This window comes from Zootoca vivipara, chromosome 9 (genome assembly GCF_965207765.1).
Source record: "Zootoca vivipara chromosome 9, rZooViv2.hap1.1, whole genome shotgun sequence".
Taxonomy (NCBI): domain Eukaryota; kingdom Metazoa; phylum Chordata; class Lepidosauria; order Squamata; family Lacertidae; genus Zootoca; species Zootoca vivipara.
In genome coordinates, this window is record NC_142592.1 from 25,682,211 (window position 1) to 25,702,373 (window position 20,163).

General features: G+C 41.8%; 1 protein-coding gene across 1 annotated transcript in view; it reads right to left on the minus strand.

Moving 5' to 3' along the window:
* Positions 1-18,469, minus strand: part of TAFA2 (TAFA chemokine like family member 2) — a 68,007-nt gene extending 49,538 nt beyond the window's left edge. The window contains exon 1 of the mRNA XM_088652388.1: positions 18,242-18,469. Within this exon, the coding sequence (XP_088508514.1) occupies positions 18,242-18,249 (8 nt within the window). The 5' untranslated portion in view covers positions 18,250-18,469. The remainder of the gene's footprint in view (positions 1-18,241) is intronic.
* Between the last annotated feature and the right edge of the window lie 1,694 nt (positions 18,470-20,163).

A 20,163-nucleotide genomic window follows, 5' to 3' on the forward strand; every position in this document is an offset into this window, starting at 1 on the left:
CCGCACCTGTCTTCCCAGGATGCTTCCTAAAATCCATAGTTGTGTGCTACAGCAATAAGCAGAAAAACCCAAACACTGCCATCCTACTTTTAGTCTATTCTGTAATCCTAAATACACATGCTACTTAATAATCTCAGTGGCTCTGGATTCTGAATAGACATGCAGAGGGGCAGGGCTGCAAACTGAGAAAATGTTCTTACCATGTCAACCTGATGACTTTTCCAAGAACTGCCTAATTATTACTAATTATTACCGGTAATAGTATTATTTCTAACAAGAGTAAAGATGAGGTCTGGTACAAATGTTACAGAAAAACAATGAAGGTGTAAAAATGAATCACAGTATCCTTTCCTCCCTTACATTGTGCATTGGAAACTAACAGCTGAGAGGGTGGGGGCGGGGGGAGAAGCCGCAATGATCAGTTGGGTGGGAATCTCTGTGAGAGAGATCCATGAGATCCACTCAACCGATCAGAGTAGCAGTCCTCTCACTGCTAGCCAAAATGAAGCCTAAGCGTGTCTCTGCAATCATGTGTTTAAGTCACACAGTCAACTGAGAGTGCCGCTTTCAGGCAGCAAAGTTTACCACTTGATAGCTTCACCTGAGTACCGTATTTACTCGAATGTAATGTACACTCTTTTTTGCCAAATTAGGGTGCACATTAGATACGATGGCACATTTACATGCACCAGCAAATACTTTATCAGTTTCAAGGTTTTGAAAACTGAGGTGCACATTAGATTTGATGGCCCATTAGATTCGCATAAATAAGGATTACGCAACGAAGGGACTCTGCCTGTTGTACCTGATGAACTTTGATTCCTCCCTTCCTAGTCACAACCAGTCTTTCACATGAGTTGCTAATAACATCCAGCACGAAAAGGATTGAAAGTATCAGTTGAAAGTCTGACTGCTATCAACATCTTACTCTGCTGTATATAGGCTGACAAATCTAGGGAATGTTAAATTATAGGTGCGAAGACAGAAAGCTTTCTGCCACTAAACAGCAGTGATAATATGCTACTGAATCACAGCTACAACGTCATCTCAAATTAGCAGCAAAGGCAGTAGACTCAAACGGGGGGGGGGGGATGGAAACAAAACCCCAGCAGCTCACATATTTTTGCTGTAAAACGAGGCACAATACCAGCCATTTCTCAATGTCCACCGAAAAGATGATGTTTTTATGGAGAATATAATGCAATCCAGTGCCCCGTCTAGTCCTGTTCTCACAGTGGCCAACCAGATGTCCCTTATGAGAAGCACAGGAACTGAGCACAACAGTACTGTTCTTCCTGCAGTTTGCAGCAACTGGTGTTCAGAAGCATTCTGCCTCCACTGGTGGAGGCAGAGCATGGCCGTCATGGCTAGCAGCTAATGAGAGCCCTCTCCTCCATGAATTTGTCCAATCTTCTTCTTAGGCCATCCAAGTTGGTGGCCATCACTGCTTCCTGTGGCAGTGAGTTCCATAGTTTCACTATGCACTGTGTGAAGAAGTACTTCCTTTTATCTGTCCTGATTCCTCCAGCATTCAGGTTTACTGAATGTCCACAAGTTCTAGACGTATGAGAGAGGGAGAGGGAGACAAAAATGGTCTTTATCTACTTTATTCATGTCATGCATAATTTTCGGCTCACCCAGACTTCCTTTTGTGCTGTGTTTCTACACACTGTGTCCAAGTGCTGCTTTTTTGGGAGGGGGGCAGCACATTTCCCGCAAAATCACTGCTCTTTACTGCTGAATTGGCAATCTGCTGAAAACCCAAATTGCCATTTGTTCCAATTCACTGTTAAAGAGGAGGTTTTCACAAGGGAAGCACCAGAGCAATAAAATAAAAATAAAATGCTTGGACACGGTGCTTTAAAGCACCGGGCTGTGCCTAGAAAGTGCAGGGCAAAAGGTAAATGTGGATGAGCCCTTTATAAACTTCCATAACTTTCACCTCTTGTTCACCTTTCCTACAAACTAAAAAGTCCCCAAATCTGCAGCCTTTCCTCATTGCTGCATCTCCTTGATTATTTAGCCCTTTTCTGAATATTTTCTGGCTCTACAATATCCTAAAGTTAGCCTATATATCCTGGAAGACCGCAAGTTCTCCATTTGTGGTCTAAATGTAGAAATCATAAGGACTCGGTGAGTACAGGAAACTGATTTAAACTATCCAGTCTCTGCAGAGAATGGGTTGCTCTAGTAGGCTGCTCAGGAAAGCTCAAGGTGTGCCTTTGGAAAGGTACAGCTGAAAAATGGTGGAAGAGATGAAGAGTAGGCTTCACTTTGCTTCTTTTTCAGCATTATATCCCACAGGTGAGCAGCAATAGGTCTTAAACCAAACCGTTTGCAGTGCAAAGTCACTTTTAGCCTGAACGCAAATTAAAAATGCTAAACTGGCATGTTTACGCTTTCGATTTTGATTTCACACACACAACACAATTGTACCTACAGAAGATACTCAAGGGCTTTAAAAATATTGTGTAAAATGCCCCTGGTTCTTGAGCATAAGCTGAACATATTTAAATAGATAATCTAACCGCACAGTGAGACCTTTGTGGGAAAGCTCAACCATGGAAGAATGACAGAGAAGCACCACTTATTGTATAAATGCATTCTGTGTAAACTCATCACAGCTGTGAAAGGGTGGCCTTTGCTAAAACAGGCATACATAACAACACAAAAAGGACTTGTAAGATTCAAGTATGTATATCACCTGTACATAAGCAAAATATGCAGAACTTGGGGAAATATTTTCCATGTCAAAACACTTTAATCATTCTACAATATGTACTCAATGAAAATAGTACTGTATGCACATACTGTTATGTATAAGGGCTTGGATTTATTAAACCGTATTTTTGTACAAACCCATATGTTTTAAACTAAATGCCTTGGAAAATATTTCTTTCTTTTCTGACAAAGCAAGTTTTCTTGACACACCTTTTAGAAATACTGTGGTTCTAATGAATAGTGTCCTTTCTAAAGCAGTGCCATTATTCATCAACAATGCTCCCTGATTAACATCAGCTCCTTTGCAACACAATTGATTGCAATTTTCACCTTCGTTAATTTTCAGACAGGCTACTAACAAAGCAATAGAGAAAACAAAGTAAGGAAAAGAAACAAGAGATATCTTGTTCCCCATAAAAAAAACTGCAACAAGAAATAACTAACATTAGTTACATTTAACTGTGGCTATTAGTTACATTTAACTGTGGCTATAGTGGCCTGGTTTTCACACACCAAACCATGATTTGGAGCTACGTGCATGAGCTATTACACTCTTCTCTCCCCTCTGTGTCCATACCATAGCTGCCAAGTTATCCCTTTTTTAAAGGGATTTTCCCTTATGCTGAATAGGCTTCCTCGCGAGAAAAGGGAAAACTTGGCAGCTATGGTCCATACAACCGTGAGAACTTTTGTACAGAGTTTAGTTTAATGCTATCCTCACTTAAAACATACTCTGGTCAATTTCTAAAGAAGCCTACTAAAACCATGTGTTACAAAGCAGACAATTTAAATAAGCAGTGTTTGTTTCAAACCAAGATCTCTGATTCATACATAATGAATAGCTAGGTTTTGCGGGGAAAGGAACTAAATTCTGTAGATGTCTTCATTCTGGCCACGGTGGCTCCTTCCTGTTCATGCAAATAGCATCAAACCACGGTTTAGTGTTAAGTGTAAACACAACAAAATGTAGTGAAAGTAATAGGGCTTTGGGAAGTAACTGTGGAGTTTTGAGGCATATCCACTCCTGCTGTTGGAGAGGTGCCCTGCTCTTCAGTTCAACACAGCCTGGAGTTGTAGTCTAAAACATCTGGAGGGAAACAGGTTGGGAAAACTGCAACACGAACTAACTCACTGAATTTGCATGAGCTTCCCTCACGCTTGATCATAAATGCTTCATCAATATGGCATATAGAAGATATAGAATAGATACCGTAGATAACAAGGGGCTGGCCCTATAAAGTGTTTTCCTTTGTTTCTAGCAATAACAAAATGATGACAGGTTACTATGATTCTTAGGTGACAGATCATTGCCTGGACAAATGAGATTGTGTTCTGGAAATGTGCAAATCTACTTGAGAAATAACCGAAGTACAACTTTGTAAGTCTCTCTTCATTCTATCCCAGATGTGGGGAACAAATGGTCATCCAGATGTTGTTGAATTGCCCATGCTTGCTGAGACTAATGCAAGTTGTAGTTCGGCAACAACTAGAGCCTCCCACATGCCTTATTCAACACAGTTCTTTTTAACTTGTTATGCATATGCATGCATTCCAGGTAAACTGAAGCATATCAGAAGCAATTTTCTACAACAGTGAAGAAACCTTATCTGGTGGAATTTCCCTCCTCCAAATCTGAAAGGTTCAGGAGTCCCCTGCCCCACTTGTGTCTGCATCCGGCAATCCGGCTGTTGATTTTAGAGGCATGGGGCTCTGCAAAATAAGAACCTGAGGTCTGAGGTTATGCCAGTTAAACTGCAGGAAGCTCCTGCAGCCAATCGGAAGCTGCAGAAGCCCCATTGGATGCTTGGCTTCCAAAAGAACGTTCGAAAACCAGAACACTCACTTCTGGTTTTCAATCGTTCGGGAACCGAAACGTTTGACTTTCAAGGCATTCGGGAGCCAAGGTACGACTGTACATCTATCCTTCCCCCCTACATATAAAACCATAATTATAATTGAAAACTCAGAGTGCTTGAAAACACTTCAACAACCATAAAAAAGAAACATAAACTGCTACAACAAAACTGCACAATTTATAGGAATAGAGTAAAAACAGGATAATTGGCATATGGTTCAGGAACCCTAGGGCAAACATATTGCCCAAATTATGTTGTCTTGGAGCTCCTTGGATACACTGTAAATTGATAATAAGTTGTGCTTCTTTAAGACATCAGAATGTTTTTTTCTGGAGAGTTCCCCAATCTTTACAGTCTAATATTTGAATTGAAAGAGCAACCGTTTGAAATAAGCTTTGTGTTTCTCTTTACACTCACGCTCTGTGCAACAAAAATATAATTTGCAAGTTACTTTAACTGAATTGTGTGAGTTTCATATAATTTAAGATTTCTGACACTAGGCACAAGGCTACTGGAGACTCTATAGCGCTAAGTTTCAAACAATGTGGACTGTGTCAAGTACCTGTTGTATGAGGATTAGGAAGAATTATTTTTCAGTTTTTCATTTAATACAATTAATTGGCAAAGTCTGGGCTCTACGCCAACTATTTTATTTTCTGTAAGAATTGTAATTTTAGCAGCGTGTGAGCTCAACTGAATGCTTTACAGCTGTCTTAAAAATACAGAGCAATATCCATTTTACATATATACAAGGCATCATAGCGTATTTCAATGAGAATTCTAATTAGTTAATATGCTTTGCAACAAAGCACCTTAAAGTTATAATTGCCAAGATATTTATGCAGATAAGCAATAGATGAGAATGAAACAACACACGGTTTCCAAATAACAATACTAAGATTTCAATTTAACAAGCAGGGGGAAGCAGGAAAAACATAATATTATTAACTCCAGAGAGACAGCCATATCAGACTTAGGAGACTTGTGGCATAAACATTTGTAGGCTAGAGCCCAATCAAATTAACAGTACAGTATGTATTCACCGAGCTGTTCTCCAAACTGTAAAACACTTTCACAGGATCACAGAATGCGTAGAAAATGAGAATTGAACACAGAACATTTCCAACTTTGTGTTGAACTGTGCAGTTTTTTATCTGCAACTCACTGAGGAAGTCAGTAGGCTATGTCCTGTGAATATGTACTCAAGTGCATTAACTGGAATCATACATTCAGATCTGTTTGCTTGCTTATACGTATCATTTTCTTCTATTGCTATTGAATCTCTCTCTTATTTTTCTTACTCCCACCTTTCTCGCCATGCTGATTTATCACATAAAAAGGGACAAATCGAGTCCTCCCTTAAAGAGGGCACATGTTGCGGTGGGACCTGAAACCCGATCCCCTGTATTGTGGGTGGGTTCGATTGATCAGCCACAACACCCGATTGGTAGGTCCCTCGTTGCTGGGTTCAATCTGGCCAATGGGACATAGTCCAAACGGCTTGAGGGACCTATATATGCCCATGCATGTGACCCAGAGCTTCCTCTTTCGGCGCGTGCATTCAAAACACCTGCCCACCTCTCCCTAATTTTAGGGCTTTTGTGCTTGACCTTGTTATGCCGTCATGTGTCGTATGTCGTTGGGACAGGGGCATGGCAGGAATTTTCCCCACTTGGCTGATTGGCTGTTGCCATTTGGGTTTTGCCTGCTGCTTAGCAAATCGTCACAACTTGTAAGGTTGTGGATAGGTTCTGGTTCAGCTTATAGGGATAGGAGAATGGTCTCGCCATCCCTATGTGAAGGGTATTCCGTTAAAGGAATCCAGGGACTCTAATGGTTTAGTCAACCCCTGTGAGGGGGTTGTGCCCGTGCCTGAGTTCAGGGGGACATTTGTGTGGCGGACATAGTCCGAACCCGACTTTCCGCCTTCCCAGGTGTTAACCCTTGGGTGACCTGTGCTGCAGAGCAGGGAGCTAGTCGAACCAGAGCCTATGCAACCACTCACTTTCTGTAATCAATAAAGTTGTGCCCTAAATTCTGCCAAAAAACCGAAACCAAAATTCGAGTCAAGTGTGAATTTATTTAGGGGGGAGGTGTCTGGGTCTGAACACGCAACTATTCTCGCTAGTAGGAACCATACACCCACTGAGTCTGTATTCAAAAGAATTCGCTAATGAATTGTGAATTGCAGCTTCATACTGAAGTCTCCCTATACTGTAATGTCTTTTTATCGAAGCGCGACAACTTTGTAGCCAGTAGCGTCCTGGGGGACTGAAATGTTCTCCCACTGCTTCTGAATGCTGCCATTCTTAGGTCAGTTTTGTTCTATTCATTCTCTTGCAGAAACACAGGAGACTTTGTCCCTGTCTTATGTGAACACAGGAGGCCACTGTAGAATGTGATGGCGTATATCCCATTGCAGGATGTGTTGGTGAACAAGATAGTATAGCTGAAGTTATTTGGCAAAATCTTGCAATATTGGTTGCCAAGTGGGGGGAGAAGGATGTTATGTTTGCCAGATGATTGCATAGAAGAGATATAATACTTTTTAAAGTGGTCCATTTTCATGTCAAGTTACCAGTAGCTGTAAAAATCACACTGAAGCGGTAATAAATCAATCAATGGGCCACCAAAGAATCTCAGCTACATTGGTGCAAACATTTCTCCCATCTCACTGTACTGGACCTGTTTCATCTACATTTTGTTGTTGTTTAGTCGTTTAGTCGTGTCCGACTCTTCGTGACCCCATGGACCATAGCACGCCAGGCACTCCTGTCTTGCACTGCCTCCCGTAGTTTGGTCAAACTCATGTTCGTAGCTTCGAGAACACTGTCCAACAATCTTGTCCTCTGTCGTCCCCTTCTCCTAGTGCCCTCAATCTTTCCCAACATCAGGGTCTTTTCCAAGGATTCTTCTCTTCTCATGAGGTGGCCAAAGTATTGGAGCCTCAGCTTCACGATCTGTCCTTCCAGGGAGCACTCAGGGCTGATTTCCTTAAGAATGGATAGGTTTGATCTTCTAGCAGTCCATGGGACTCTCAAGAGTCTCCTCCAGCACCATAATTCAAAAGCATCAATTCTTCGGCGATCAGCCTTCTTTATGGTCCAGCTCTCATTTCCATACATCACTACTGGGAAAACCATAGCTTTAACTATACGGACCTTTGTCGGCAAGGTGATGTCTCTGCTTTTTAAGATGCTGTCTAGGTTTGTCATTGCTTTTCTCCCAAGAAGCAGGCGTCTTTTAATTTCGTGACTGCTGTCACCATCTGCAGTGATCAAGGAGCCCAAGAAAGTAAAATCTCTCACTGCCTCCATTTCTTCCCCTTCTATTTTCCAGGAGGTGATGGGACCAGTGGCCATGATCTTGGTTTTTTGATGTTGAGCTTCAGACCATATTTTGCGCTCTCCTCTTTCACCCTCATTAAAAGGTTCTTTAATTCCTCCTCGCTTTCTGCCATCAAGGTTGTGTCATCTGCATATCTGAGGTTGTTGATATTTCTTCCGGCAATCTTAATTCCGGCTTGGGATTCATCTAGTCCAGCCTTTCGCATGATGAATTCTGCATATAAGTTAAATAAGCAGGGAGACAATATACAACCTTGTCGTACTCCTTTCCCAATTTTGAACCACTCAGTTGTTCCATATCCAGTTCTAACTGTAGCTTCTTGTCCCACATAGAGATTTCTCAGGAGACAGATGAGGTGATCAGGCACTCCCATTTCTTTAAGAACTTGCCATAGTTTGCTGTGGTCGACACAGTCAAAGGCTTTTGCATAGTCAATGAAGCAGAAGTAGACGTTTTTCTGGAACTCTCTAGCTTTCTCCATAATCCAGCGCATGTTTGCTATTTGGTCTCTGGTTCCTCTGCCCTTTCGAAATCCAGCTTGCACTTCTGGGAGTTCTCGGTCCACATACTGCCTAAGCCTGCCTTGTAGAATTTTAAGCATAACCTTGCTAGCGTGTGAAATGAGCGCAATTGTGCGGTAGTTGGAGCATTCTTTGGCACTGCCCTTCTTTGGAATTGGGATGTAGACTGATCTTCTCCAATCCTCTGGCCATTGCTGAGTTTTCCAAACTTGCTGGCATATTGGGTGTAGCACCTTAACAGCATCATCTTTTAAAATTTTAAATAGTTCAGCTGGAATATCATCACTTCCACTGGCTTTGTTATTAGCAGTGCTTTCTAAGGCCCATTTGACTTCACTCTCCAAGATGTCTGGCTCAAGGTCAGCAAACACACTACCTGGGGTGTACGAGACCTCCATATCTTTCTGGTATAATTCCTCTGTGTATTCATCTACATTATTTGCTTTCTAATTTTAGGAAATATATGCTTCAGAGACGTAATTCCATGCACCTTTCTTCAGAGATATGTGGGTGACTGTTAAGTAAGTAATCACACCGAGGGGAAAAGAACTTAAGTAGTAGTCGGGACCTCGCTCGTCCCAACTAAAGAAGAATGGCAACTTAAGCTGACAGAATATGCACAGCTTGCAGACTTAACATATAGAATAAGATAACAAGAAAGACACATGTTTAGAGATTGGAAAACGTTTATTGAATATATGGGGGAAATGTTTACACTTGAAAACGTTGGCAGCATTAAGATAAATTCAACAGTGTAAATAAGTTTTGATGGATATAATAATGGGATACTGAATGGTTTAGTTTTTGTAAAATATGCAGGGGTTTATGATATGCAAAATGAACCATGGAAAGAGAAGAAGGGAAGTCATCGATATTTTAAGGATGTTCAAATGAGTATTCTAAATTGTGAAACAGAAAATTTAATAAAAATTATATATTTTTAAAAGGGAGAAAGAATACTAGTTCTTGGATTATTATTTGTGCAGACCCGCCACTGATATTTTCTCTTATCACAGCCTCGGTTTCAATGGCAATTCCATTTTTAGACTTACAGTAATGTTTTATATGAATGCACTGGAAGGGTAAGGTGGTTTTGCAAGCGATATAGTATTGTCTTGGAGTTTTTTGTTTGTAAGGAAAGGTGTTAATTAGAAAATCAAAGGATTGTGGAACTACTGTATACATTTCTTTAACAAACACACATGCTCAGTGGCCACAAAATGCTAACTGCCTGATGGGGCAAAACAGAAAATTGGAGGAAATGGAACATCCTGGAAAAGGACATGGTTGGCTGGATCACTGGAAGCCTGAACAGAAACACTTCATGTGCAAACATTTTGTCACTGATTCAACCTGTTTGCAATCAATCTGAAAAAACTAGATTAGATACCTGCATGTCCACAAATTAACTCAGTGATAGCCAGTTAGGTCATACTCAGGAGTAGACCCATGGAAATCAATTTAATTTATATCATTTCATTAAATTGGTACACTCTTAAGCATGACTTCACAGGATATCATGGTTATTCTCACTCCTCTTTGTACATGAGCTTAGCCACAGTTTGTTCTCAGCTCTGGGAGTCAGCATATTCCCAGTAATCCATAATTCAATTAACTGTGTCACATAAAGCATGCCTGTGTATGTACAGGGAACTTGGGTCTCTTTTGTGGGCCATTACATAGGTGGGGCATTTCATATTGATTTTGAAATATGTCTTGGCGAGGGGGGGGGGAATGATCCACTCTTAAATCCAGTGGTTGGACTAGGTAATTCCAGAGTTCAGCGCCAACTCTAAGGTCCATTGTAACTATACTACAAATGATTCAAATGCCATATTGTTTCAGGTAATATGTGCTATTTCACGCCCAATGCTACATTAACAGAAGGTAAAAAATAAATGTGATTTTTTTTCATGAAGCAATTGCTCAAAAAAAGCTACAGTTTCATGAGTTGTTAGCACTGGTATTGTATGTGGTGTAAAACTATGAATTTTATTGATCTTGGAACCTAGCAAATTCTGATATATGCCAGATTTTCATGCAACTATATTAATGCTTGCCATGGGCTATAATATTGATTGCTATATTAATAAACAAAAGCTGAACCAGACTTAGGAAGAATTGAAATAATGGTAGTCAGGAAGATTTTATACAGTTTCTTATTTGAATTATCAAACTTTGTTCTGAACAACCAATACCTTGGTAGCATAAGTCATTAACTCAACCTCCACAGTAGTTTGCACCTGAGAATTCTTATACAAAGGTAGCAATTACAGAATATGAGAAAAGGATCTAATACCTTCTCTTACCCATTAAAAGCTGTGGTGCCATTCAAAGTGACTAGTGGTATGTTATCTACCCCCACCCCGCATTTAGAAATGCTAAAGTCCATTTGCAACTTAGCTGCCAAGTTTTCCCTTTTCTCGCAAGGAAGCCTATTCAGCATAAGGGAAAATCCCTTAAAAAAAGGGATAACTTGGCAGCTATGATTTGCAATGAAACAATAATAGTGGACATAGCTGCCAAGTTCTCCCTTTTTTTAAGGGAAATTCCCTTATGCTGAATAGGCTTCCTCGCGAGAAAAGGGAAAACTTGGCAGCTATGATAGTGGAGAGCTTAACCAACTACTGTGATGTTTTTAAAAAGCCACAACTATGGTGTCTCCCAGGGCATTTTCACACCTCTGGAATACATTGAATACACTGCTGCACCTTGCGACAAGATTGAAAGGAGACCTTTCTGAAATAAGTGTTGATTCTGATTCACTTGCTGCTCATATGGCTGGAAGTTTAAGAGTTCATCAAAGAACTCCATCCCATGTTCAGCTGCAAAAAGAAACTTTTTTTATTTTTTGCAACTGAATGCAGGATGTAGTTCTTTTGTGAGAAGGTTTTTCGTAGAATTGCATCTGTCCATTTCCCCCAGGTCAGGGACTGATTCAAGCATGGGTTTCCATGTACTTCCCACCCCTTGGGAGTATCTCAAATGCAGCTAGCCAGGCACTTTGGCACCAGATCTTAAGTGCCTTCCTGGATCACCAGCTCTTCTGTTCCTGTGGTCCAATGGGAAAATAATGGAACCCGGCTGCTGGTGAGGGGCCTTCCAGTTCTGGGGCATGAATGTCCAGGTTCTCAGGCTCCTTGGCTGTTTGGACATTTGCTGGCTTACAGGGACGCAGGTGGCGCTGTGGGTTAAACCACAGAGCCTAGGGCTTGCTGATCAGAAGGTCGGCGGTTCAAATCCTTGCGATGGGGTGAGCTCCCGTTACTCGGTCCCAGCTCCTGCCAACCTAGCAGTTCGAAAGCACGTCAAAGTACAAGTAGATAAATAGGTACCGCTCCAAGCGGGAAGGTAAACGGCGTTTCCGTGCGCTGCTCTGGTTCGCCAGAAGCGGCTTTGTCATGCTGGCCACATGACCTGGAAGCTGTTCGCCGGCTCCCTCAGCCAATAATGTGAGATGAGCACCGCAACCCTAGAGTCAGTCACGACCTAATGGTCAGACGTCCCTTTACCTGCTTCTCTTGCTCCTCATCTGAGGAGACCTCCTCTTCAAGGTCTGAGCAGAGCTGAACCCTGACAGTATACTTTATGCATAAGGAACTTTCATAAAGCCACTTCATCCTTTATATTTTTATATACATCCCTTGAAGAACTTTGAAATAGGAATTTTCAATTATAAATTTATGAACAAGACAAACATTTGTTGCTAACACATATATTGCATAGGTCTCCTCATCAATGCAAGTTTCCATGCTGCACATCATGTGGTCAGGGCAGCAGAGAGAGGCTCCTTGTTAAATATACACTGAGTGAGTGACAAACCAAGGTTTGCTTCCGTGTGAAACATTTCACAGAGTGGTTATATAGTTATACAGCGGTACCTTGGGATAAGAACTTAATTCGTTCTGGAGGTACGTTCTTAACCTGAAACTGTTCTTAACCTGAGGTACCACTTTAGCTAATGGGGCCTCCCGCTGCCGCACAATTTCTGTTCTCATCCTGAAGCAAAGTTATTAACCCGAGGTACTATTTCTGGGTTAGCGGAGTCTGTAACCTGAAGTGTCTGTAACCAGAGGGTACCCCTGTATAGCTGTCTAGTTCTTAGAGTAACAGGTCTCTTTTATCCAAAACATGTTAAGCTGCGAAAGATCACCTCTAACCACTGTCAAATAGCCATTTCCTTTTCAAAGGAAGCCTGCTAAATTGTATGGAAATTTCTCCTATTTTTACAAATTTTGTTACACTTTGATGAATAAAAAATGGACCAGCAATGCTCAAAGCAAGCATGCAGATTTAAGAGATCAATCAAGGCTGAGCAAAATTTTATACACCAAGAGAGCTGTGTTTAATTTTTAATGCCATTGCAGGGGTGGGGAGGCACAGTTTGAAAGCTATCACCCACAAATAGTTGCTCAAGAAAGTGTGCCGAGAAAATCCAAGTATAGGGGTTTTTGATGTTGTTGTTTTTTTAAGCAGTACTTCCAATATGCCATCCCTATAAATGTTCTTAGTGTTTAAAACAACTGCATGTTTATCTGATATAACCACCAACAGGAAGTTCAATTATATAATAGTAATAATTCAAAATATCAGTGTTATCTAAGAACTAAGAAACTTAGTCACCTGCCTGTTATAAAGTTAAGGGTCCAATCTATGCTAGTTGAGAGGCCATAGGATATGAAAGTTCACTACGTTGGCACAACACACAATACAACACTTCAGATATGCACAATGCCCCAGCACAACTCTCCAGTTATGCCAGGGGAAGACTGTTGGTGCACCTGGAAGGCTAGCAGCAGTCAATCTTCTCTCACACAAACAACTACTGTGCATCCAGCATTTGGGAGAGGGGATGGAGACAGCAAGATAGAGAGGGAAGCATGGACCTAAAGGGCTAATTGGCCCATACAGAAGCCAGACCATTAGTCCGTGCACTTCCTAACTGCATGCAGGAGCGCCTTCCTCTTTGTAGGAGCCCCTTCTGATCTTTTGTAGTGTGCTGTTATGGATCTGTAACCTCCTGCTGTCCTGGGCTTCTTTGAGAAGAAGGGCTGTGTATATAAACTGAATAACTGAACTGCTGCACAAGGTTAGGATTCCACAGCAGCCCCTGTGATTCTGGCATATATGACTGGGTGTGAGGGCTAGGGGCTGGTCACTGTTTCCTACCTGGTTTTGTGTCTGAGTGGGTACTGCTTGCGATGTGGCTTCAAGTTCTGGGAGTTCATCCTCTTTTACACCTTGCATGCTTTTTTTAATTATTATTTTTTTGCATGGAATGGCTGGGATCTAGGAAGGAATGAAAGTCTGCCTCTGAACCATCTCATCTCAGAAGCTGTCACGATTGAAGATTTCAAAGCCGATCTATATCTAATCCATCCACACAGGGAGGTGAGGATCAGGTGAGTCCACTCTGGAATTCCAACTCCCCAGATTACTCCTCCATTCCTAGTACTGAGCATTTGACTATCCGCCCTGCGTGTCAGAAGCAATTCTCAAGGCCTAAGAGCCATGACCATGGCTATGAGGAGTCAACTCACATGAACAGTTTTTCCCAACATGACAGTTATCATGCATTCATCTGAAACTAATCAGACGCATCTTCTGCATGATGCACTCCGCATCAACAGTTCATTGAGCATGTTGTTGTTGTTGTTGTTGTTGTTGTTGTTGTTGTTTTTAAAAAATCTTCAGTGCAACAGTTGTGGAGTTTCACTTGATTCCCAGTGCAAGACACCTGCCAGCCAATGCACAGGGGGGGGGGAGATACACGCACACCTAAATCTTCAATCCAAACTAAGTAGCTAAGCTTTACAAGTGCTATGGACCATTTTGTCCCTGGTTGACACAAAGAATGCAAGGATAGTGCCACAGGGTAGCAAGGTTGCCCATTTGCTACAGACCCAAGACAAGCAGAGGGCCCACTCCTCTAAAAGTGCTACCAGCATTTCCACTTTGATCAGATCAGGCACAATAATTTTCAGTTTGCATCTCTCACCTGCATGTCTCAGACCCTCGAAGGTGCCCTGCCTAAGCCACCACTGCCGCCACCCCACTCCCCCTCAGGATTTTGGAGCTAGCACAGGGTGGGGGAGTATTCCATATTTATATGAGGGACAGTTCTACTTCAACACAATACTAATACTAATAAGGTAAAGGTAAAGGACCCCTGGCAGTTAAGTCCAGTCGCAGAGGACTCTGGGGTTGCGGCGCTCATCTCACTTTACAAGCCGAGGGAGCTGGCGTTTGTCCGCAGACAGTTTTTCCAGGTCATGTGGCCAGTATGACTAAGCCGCTTCTGGCGCAACGGAACACCGAAACCAGAGCAGCGCATGGAAATGCAGTTTACCTTCCCACTGGAGCAGTACCTATTTATCTACTTGCACTTCCTGGCAGGCTTTCAAACTGCTAGGTTGGCAGGATAATAATAATAATAATAATAATAATAATAATAATAATAATAATAATATTTGTACCCCGCCCATCTTACTGGGTTGCCCCAGTCATTCTGGGCAGCTTCCAGTATATATAAAAACATAATATATTTTTAAAAAAACTTCCCTATACAGGGCTGCCTTCAGATGTCACTTATCTCCTTGGCTCGGGGGTCACATAACTCCATACCCTCCAGCATTTCTCTGTTGAAAATAGGGACGTCCTAAGGAAAAGTGGGACATTACAGGATCAGATCAGGAACCGGGGCGGCTTCTGTAAATCTGAGACTGTCCCTGGGAAATAAGAGATACTTGGAGGGTCTAGAATGATACACACTTGTGAAAGGGCCTCACTCACACAATATTTTACCATTTCAAACATTCATGGTCCCCCCCCCCGAATCCTGGGCAATCCAGTCCACCAAGGGTGCCGGGAGTTGCAATGACACCCCCACCCCACCCCGAGCTGCACCCCTCAGAGTGGGCTTACAGTTCCTCCCTCTCCCTAGGGAACTCTGAGAAGTATATCTCTCCCTATGAAGGCGGCTACTTGCTTCTGTCATTTTTTGACAGTGCAGTTTCATTCAGCAAGATCATCCTGTCCGCAAGACTCAATCTACTTTTCTGTAATAAATTTTATGCATTCTTTCCAAGCCATGTACACAATAATAGAGAGAGAGAGAGAGAGAGAAAATTGAGTACTGTGTATTATTTTATGGAATGATAATGATGCACCATTAACGCTATTACATTCTATAATAATTTCCCAAAATATAGCAGGGAAGACATACTTCCAGAGGAAGAGAAAGCTATTATTGTTATTATTATTTCCCTCAAAATGTGTGTTTTGCTCTTTTTTATAACATAAATCTTGTTAATTAAAAGTCAATTTATGCTATTCTGGAAACAAAAATGTTTGGGTTTTGCAGGAGATTGTCTGGATAAAATGCCTTTCAGCCCTGATATAATCAACAAGTTAGAGAGTTTGCATATCTCTCTTGTACAACGTAAAGCCTATCTAAGTGCATTGTTAAAACAAAAACAAAAGGAGCCTGAACGTGTTTTAGCTGCTGGGTCTGACTGACTGGAACTGAACATGGTGGAAATAGAATGAGCGTTCAGTTGCAGACACAGAAGAAAAGGCAATCTCATTTAAATGATTTGCTGATATGACTTAAAACAATTTATTTAATCTTTACCTTTTTATGTAAATATCCTTCAACTAAGGACTTAAAAAGTATAATTTAGAACAGATTTTAGAAAGTATAATTAGATGCCCTGTCAGATGGGAAGACAAATTAAAAGTGCAATTCACATTGCTACTGCAGCCTTGCCACCAAGGGGCTACTAATCTTTTGCACAATACTCACAGCAGAATGTACTCTAGCCTCTGTAGGGCTCGTGATTATAGACTTGCAGGGAAACTGAGATTTAAATTATTCATCAGTGCAGATTTCCTTTTGCAGGGGGAAAAAATTAGTGTGCCACATAAATAGCAAAAACTGTTAATTCACAGCCTTTTACAAATTAACTGCCTGGTAATGGCATCAGTTATTGCCCGTTATTTTTACTAGCACTTACAGTACCAAGATGCTATCAAAGAGACAGCTGCATGCTTTAAAAAATATGCTCAAGACAGACTGCAACATCCATGCAACCAATTAATTTTTCAGGATGCATACACTCATGCAAATGTAAATCACTACGCTGAAGCCTGTCAAAGGTGCTGATTAATGCAAGTTTGTGGCATAGCCACTCTTGGAGACGGAACATGGCTAACATTTTTAAATTCCCAAATATTAAAGGGATGCAGATCTACGCAGCCGTCAAAACACTCAGATGTGAATTACAGGTTCGACGACAACCATCTCACCTGCCAAGTTGAGGCCAAAAAAGCATGCCCAGGATTACTTTACAGAATCATTTTTTATTTTTTATTTACAAAGGAATCTCATGGCAGGTGAGAAACCGCTGGTTTGTCTCTGTCTCTGTAAAGGGACCCCTGACCATTAGCTCCAGTCATGACCAACTCTGGAGTTGCGGCGCTCATCTCATGTTATTGGCCGAGGGAGCTGGCGTACAGCTTCCAGGTCATGTGGCCAGCAGGACAAAGCCGCTTCTGGCGAACCAGAGCAGCGCACGGAAACGCCGTTTTCCTTCCCGCCAGAGCGGTACCTATTTATCTACTTGCACTTTGACGTGCTTTCGAACTGCTAGGTTGGCAAGAGCTGAGACCGAGCAACGGGAGCTCACCCCGTCGCAGGGATTCAAACCGCTGACCTTCTGATCGGCAAACCCTAGGCTCTGAGCTTTAACTCACAGCGCCACCCGCTTCTCTGTATACTAAGATACTATAGCCGCTGTTCCACAGAATGAAATGGTGCTAGGCAGACGAAAGCTCTCACTCCCAGTTCTCTGCTTGTTGTTTCATTGTTCATGGCTGGGTTTATTTATTTACTTCCTGTGTTTTGCTGTATATATTTTAGATTGTAAGCTAGCTACCCTGTTTGTTATTAAATAAACAAATATCTCATTTTGCCATTTTCTTCTCTTTCTTGTTTGACCCTCGGTTCAGTAAAAGTGAGCTTTCCAAGGCCACTGGGCTTCTTTGAGTGACTCTGCAGCTACACACATAATTAAATGTAGGGATTGACATTTTGTTGATGAAGACAAAAGACAAGAGAGAGAGCACTCCGCTCCTGTTCTGTATACTGAAACTAACCCGGGCTGGATCTAGACCAGGCATAGGCAAAGTCCGGTCCTCCAGACGTTTTGGAAATACAACTCCCATCATCCCTAGCTAACAGGACCAGTGGTCAGGGATGATGGAAATTGTAGTCTCAAAACATCTGGAGGGCCAGAGTTTGCCTACGCCAGATCTAGACACATCAAAGAAGCGTTTCAGTTTAAAGCACTGTAAATTTAAACAGGGAAAATAGGTAGAGAAAAACGGGACTCTACATCACCATCTGATGGCACAATGTTGTATCGCATAGGTATATTATAAATTGCTTTTTCTTTACCAGTCTAGCTGAGTCCCAGGCTGGCAAATGAAATCTTATGCCAACTCTAATGACAGAACAGCATCCTCCACTGCACCTGAGGGCAGGAGCCTAGCTTAGGAGGTGCAGGACAGGCTGCATGGTGCTCACAGCTCCCTCCAGCATCTGCTGCTTTGGGCATCTGCTTCTCACTATATTATGGTAGGACCATTCTTAAAATTACCAAGCAAGAACAAGCAGAGAGAGAGAGAGTGCACTGTGGTTAGAACAAGTAGAGAAGACAGAGCGGCTTTCAGGATTGGTCTGCCACTTGTCTTTATCTTCATTAATGTAATAAAGGAAGTAGAGCTGGTACTCACCAGTGCATCCCCAGAATGACAGCACTTGGTTTACTCTGACGGCAACTGCTCTCCCCTTATTCTTAAGCAAATGATTCTGTCCAAGAACAGCTCAGTGTGTGACGGGTCCTTTCCCTGTTCCTTCATCTCTGGGCATATTACAAAACGCCTATCTGAGAATCTGTGTAATAAGTTCAAAGAGCTGCCACATCTTCCAAGTTTGGCAATGGCATTCAATTTCCTTGCAACAGAAATGTTTCCTGTTCAGCCCAGCCAAATCCCCTTCTCTGGAAAACATTTCTGCACAGAACAAGACACCACACAGTGGCAGAATGAAGTTATGATCAATAAGGGGAAGTATTTGTTTACTGGATTCTGCCCAATAAATGCACCTTGTCTACCTCTTTCTTAAGAGGCCACAAGACAAATGAACAATCACTTGATGTGGAAATCTCAGGAAATGAAAAATACACAATCCTGTTCCATCCCTATAATTTTGTGGGGTGTGAAACACAGATAGCAGTCAAGTGCAACATTCCTAGCGTGGACAGGAAATGGGATGTTTGCACCAGCCAGTAGAAAACTTCCTGTTTCCTCCTAGGCTGGGATAAACTTCCTCTGCATGTGACTAGAGGTGGGCGTGACCTTACCTGCCCAGGTGGCAAAAGCCCCTGGGACACAGCACTCTCACTCTCTCTCTCTCTCTCTCTCTGACTCCATTCATTGAAGAAGTAACATCTCTTTAGCTAGAGATGCCCTGCTGGCTTCCAGCCAACAAAGCACAAAGGGACTATCTCCTTACGGGATAGATTCCATGTGTAGGTATATATTTTGCAACCTAAGTCTGCCTTCAGGGATCCATCTGTGAACTGAATGTGTCAGTAAACTTCTTTTATACTTTTTACAAAATATTGTGTCGTGTCTATTCTTTTTAAGAGGGAGTAAAGGGGATTACCAGGAACCCTATATTTGGAAACTTAAACAAGCTTGCAGCAAGCTAACCGCTGTGCGTTTAAAGGGGAATGTTTAAAACTCTGCTAAGTTATAGAACTTGCTAGCGCAAGTTAGGGAGGATATTAATAAACAATATATCCTCTCGTGCCTCCCTGAACATTCCCACAAATTCCTCAGTGTTTTGTTTTATCAATCACTCTGGAAAGTCTGGACCGAGGTAGCTATACTGTATTTTCAGTTAATAACTCCCACCTTGCTGCAAATCCATGCATAATTAAGTATTCAGCCACAACCCTGTGAGCAAACAATACCTACATTCAATCTGTGCTATGTGAGAAATGCATTGCCTAACATACACTGTGTTAGCCACAGGAAAATTGCTAAGTGAATGCTGAACACGAACCTACAATATGCTGCCAAATATTATTTTGTTAAGTATAAATTTGTTTGCTCATCAGTAAAGTAAGCCATATTGGGGGCAGAATTATTTGCCTTGCACTAAAAACATTCATTAATGAAGCAATGAACAAATGCACACCAACAACTTAATAGTTTTGCATAACCGATTCTGGGCAACAGTTTCCCACTGGCTACCACCTTGTCTTTTCATCATTTATTTTTGCATACACTGAGCAGAGAAGTTGAGGGTGGAGCATTAACCACAGTGTGATTATGCATCCTAGTTGTGAATACATTGAAATGCACAGTTGATGAGGAGGGCGCAATCCCTGCAGATTATTTGAATTCATTATATGATCATTAACAACAATGACTATTATTAACAATTATTATTAAGGATGGGGTTTCAGAAAATGCTCCAATGCCAGTGGTCTTCAAATGGCGAACAATGACCCACAATTGGTTCACAACACTGATATCATCATAGTTTTATTTTTGATTACGGTGGTGTTTATGAGTTGGCAGACACCCCAGCTGCCTACTCATAATGAGTTTCCAACTCTGTCATAATGTGTGTGCAAACACCATAT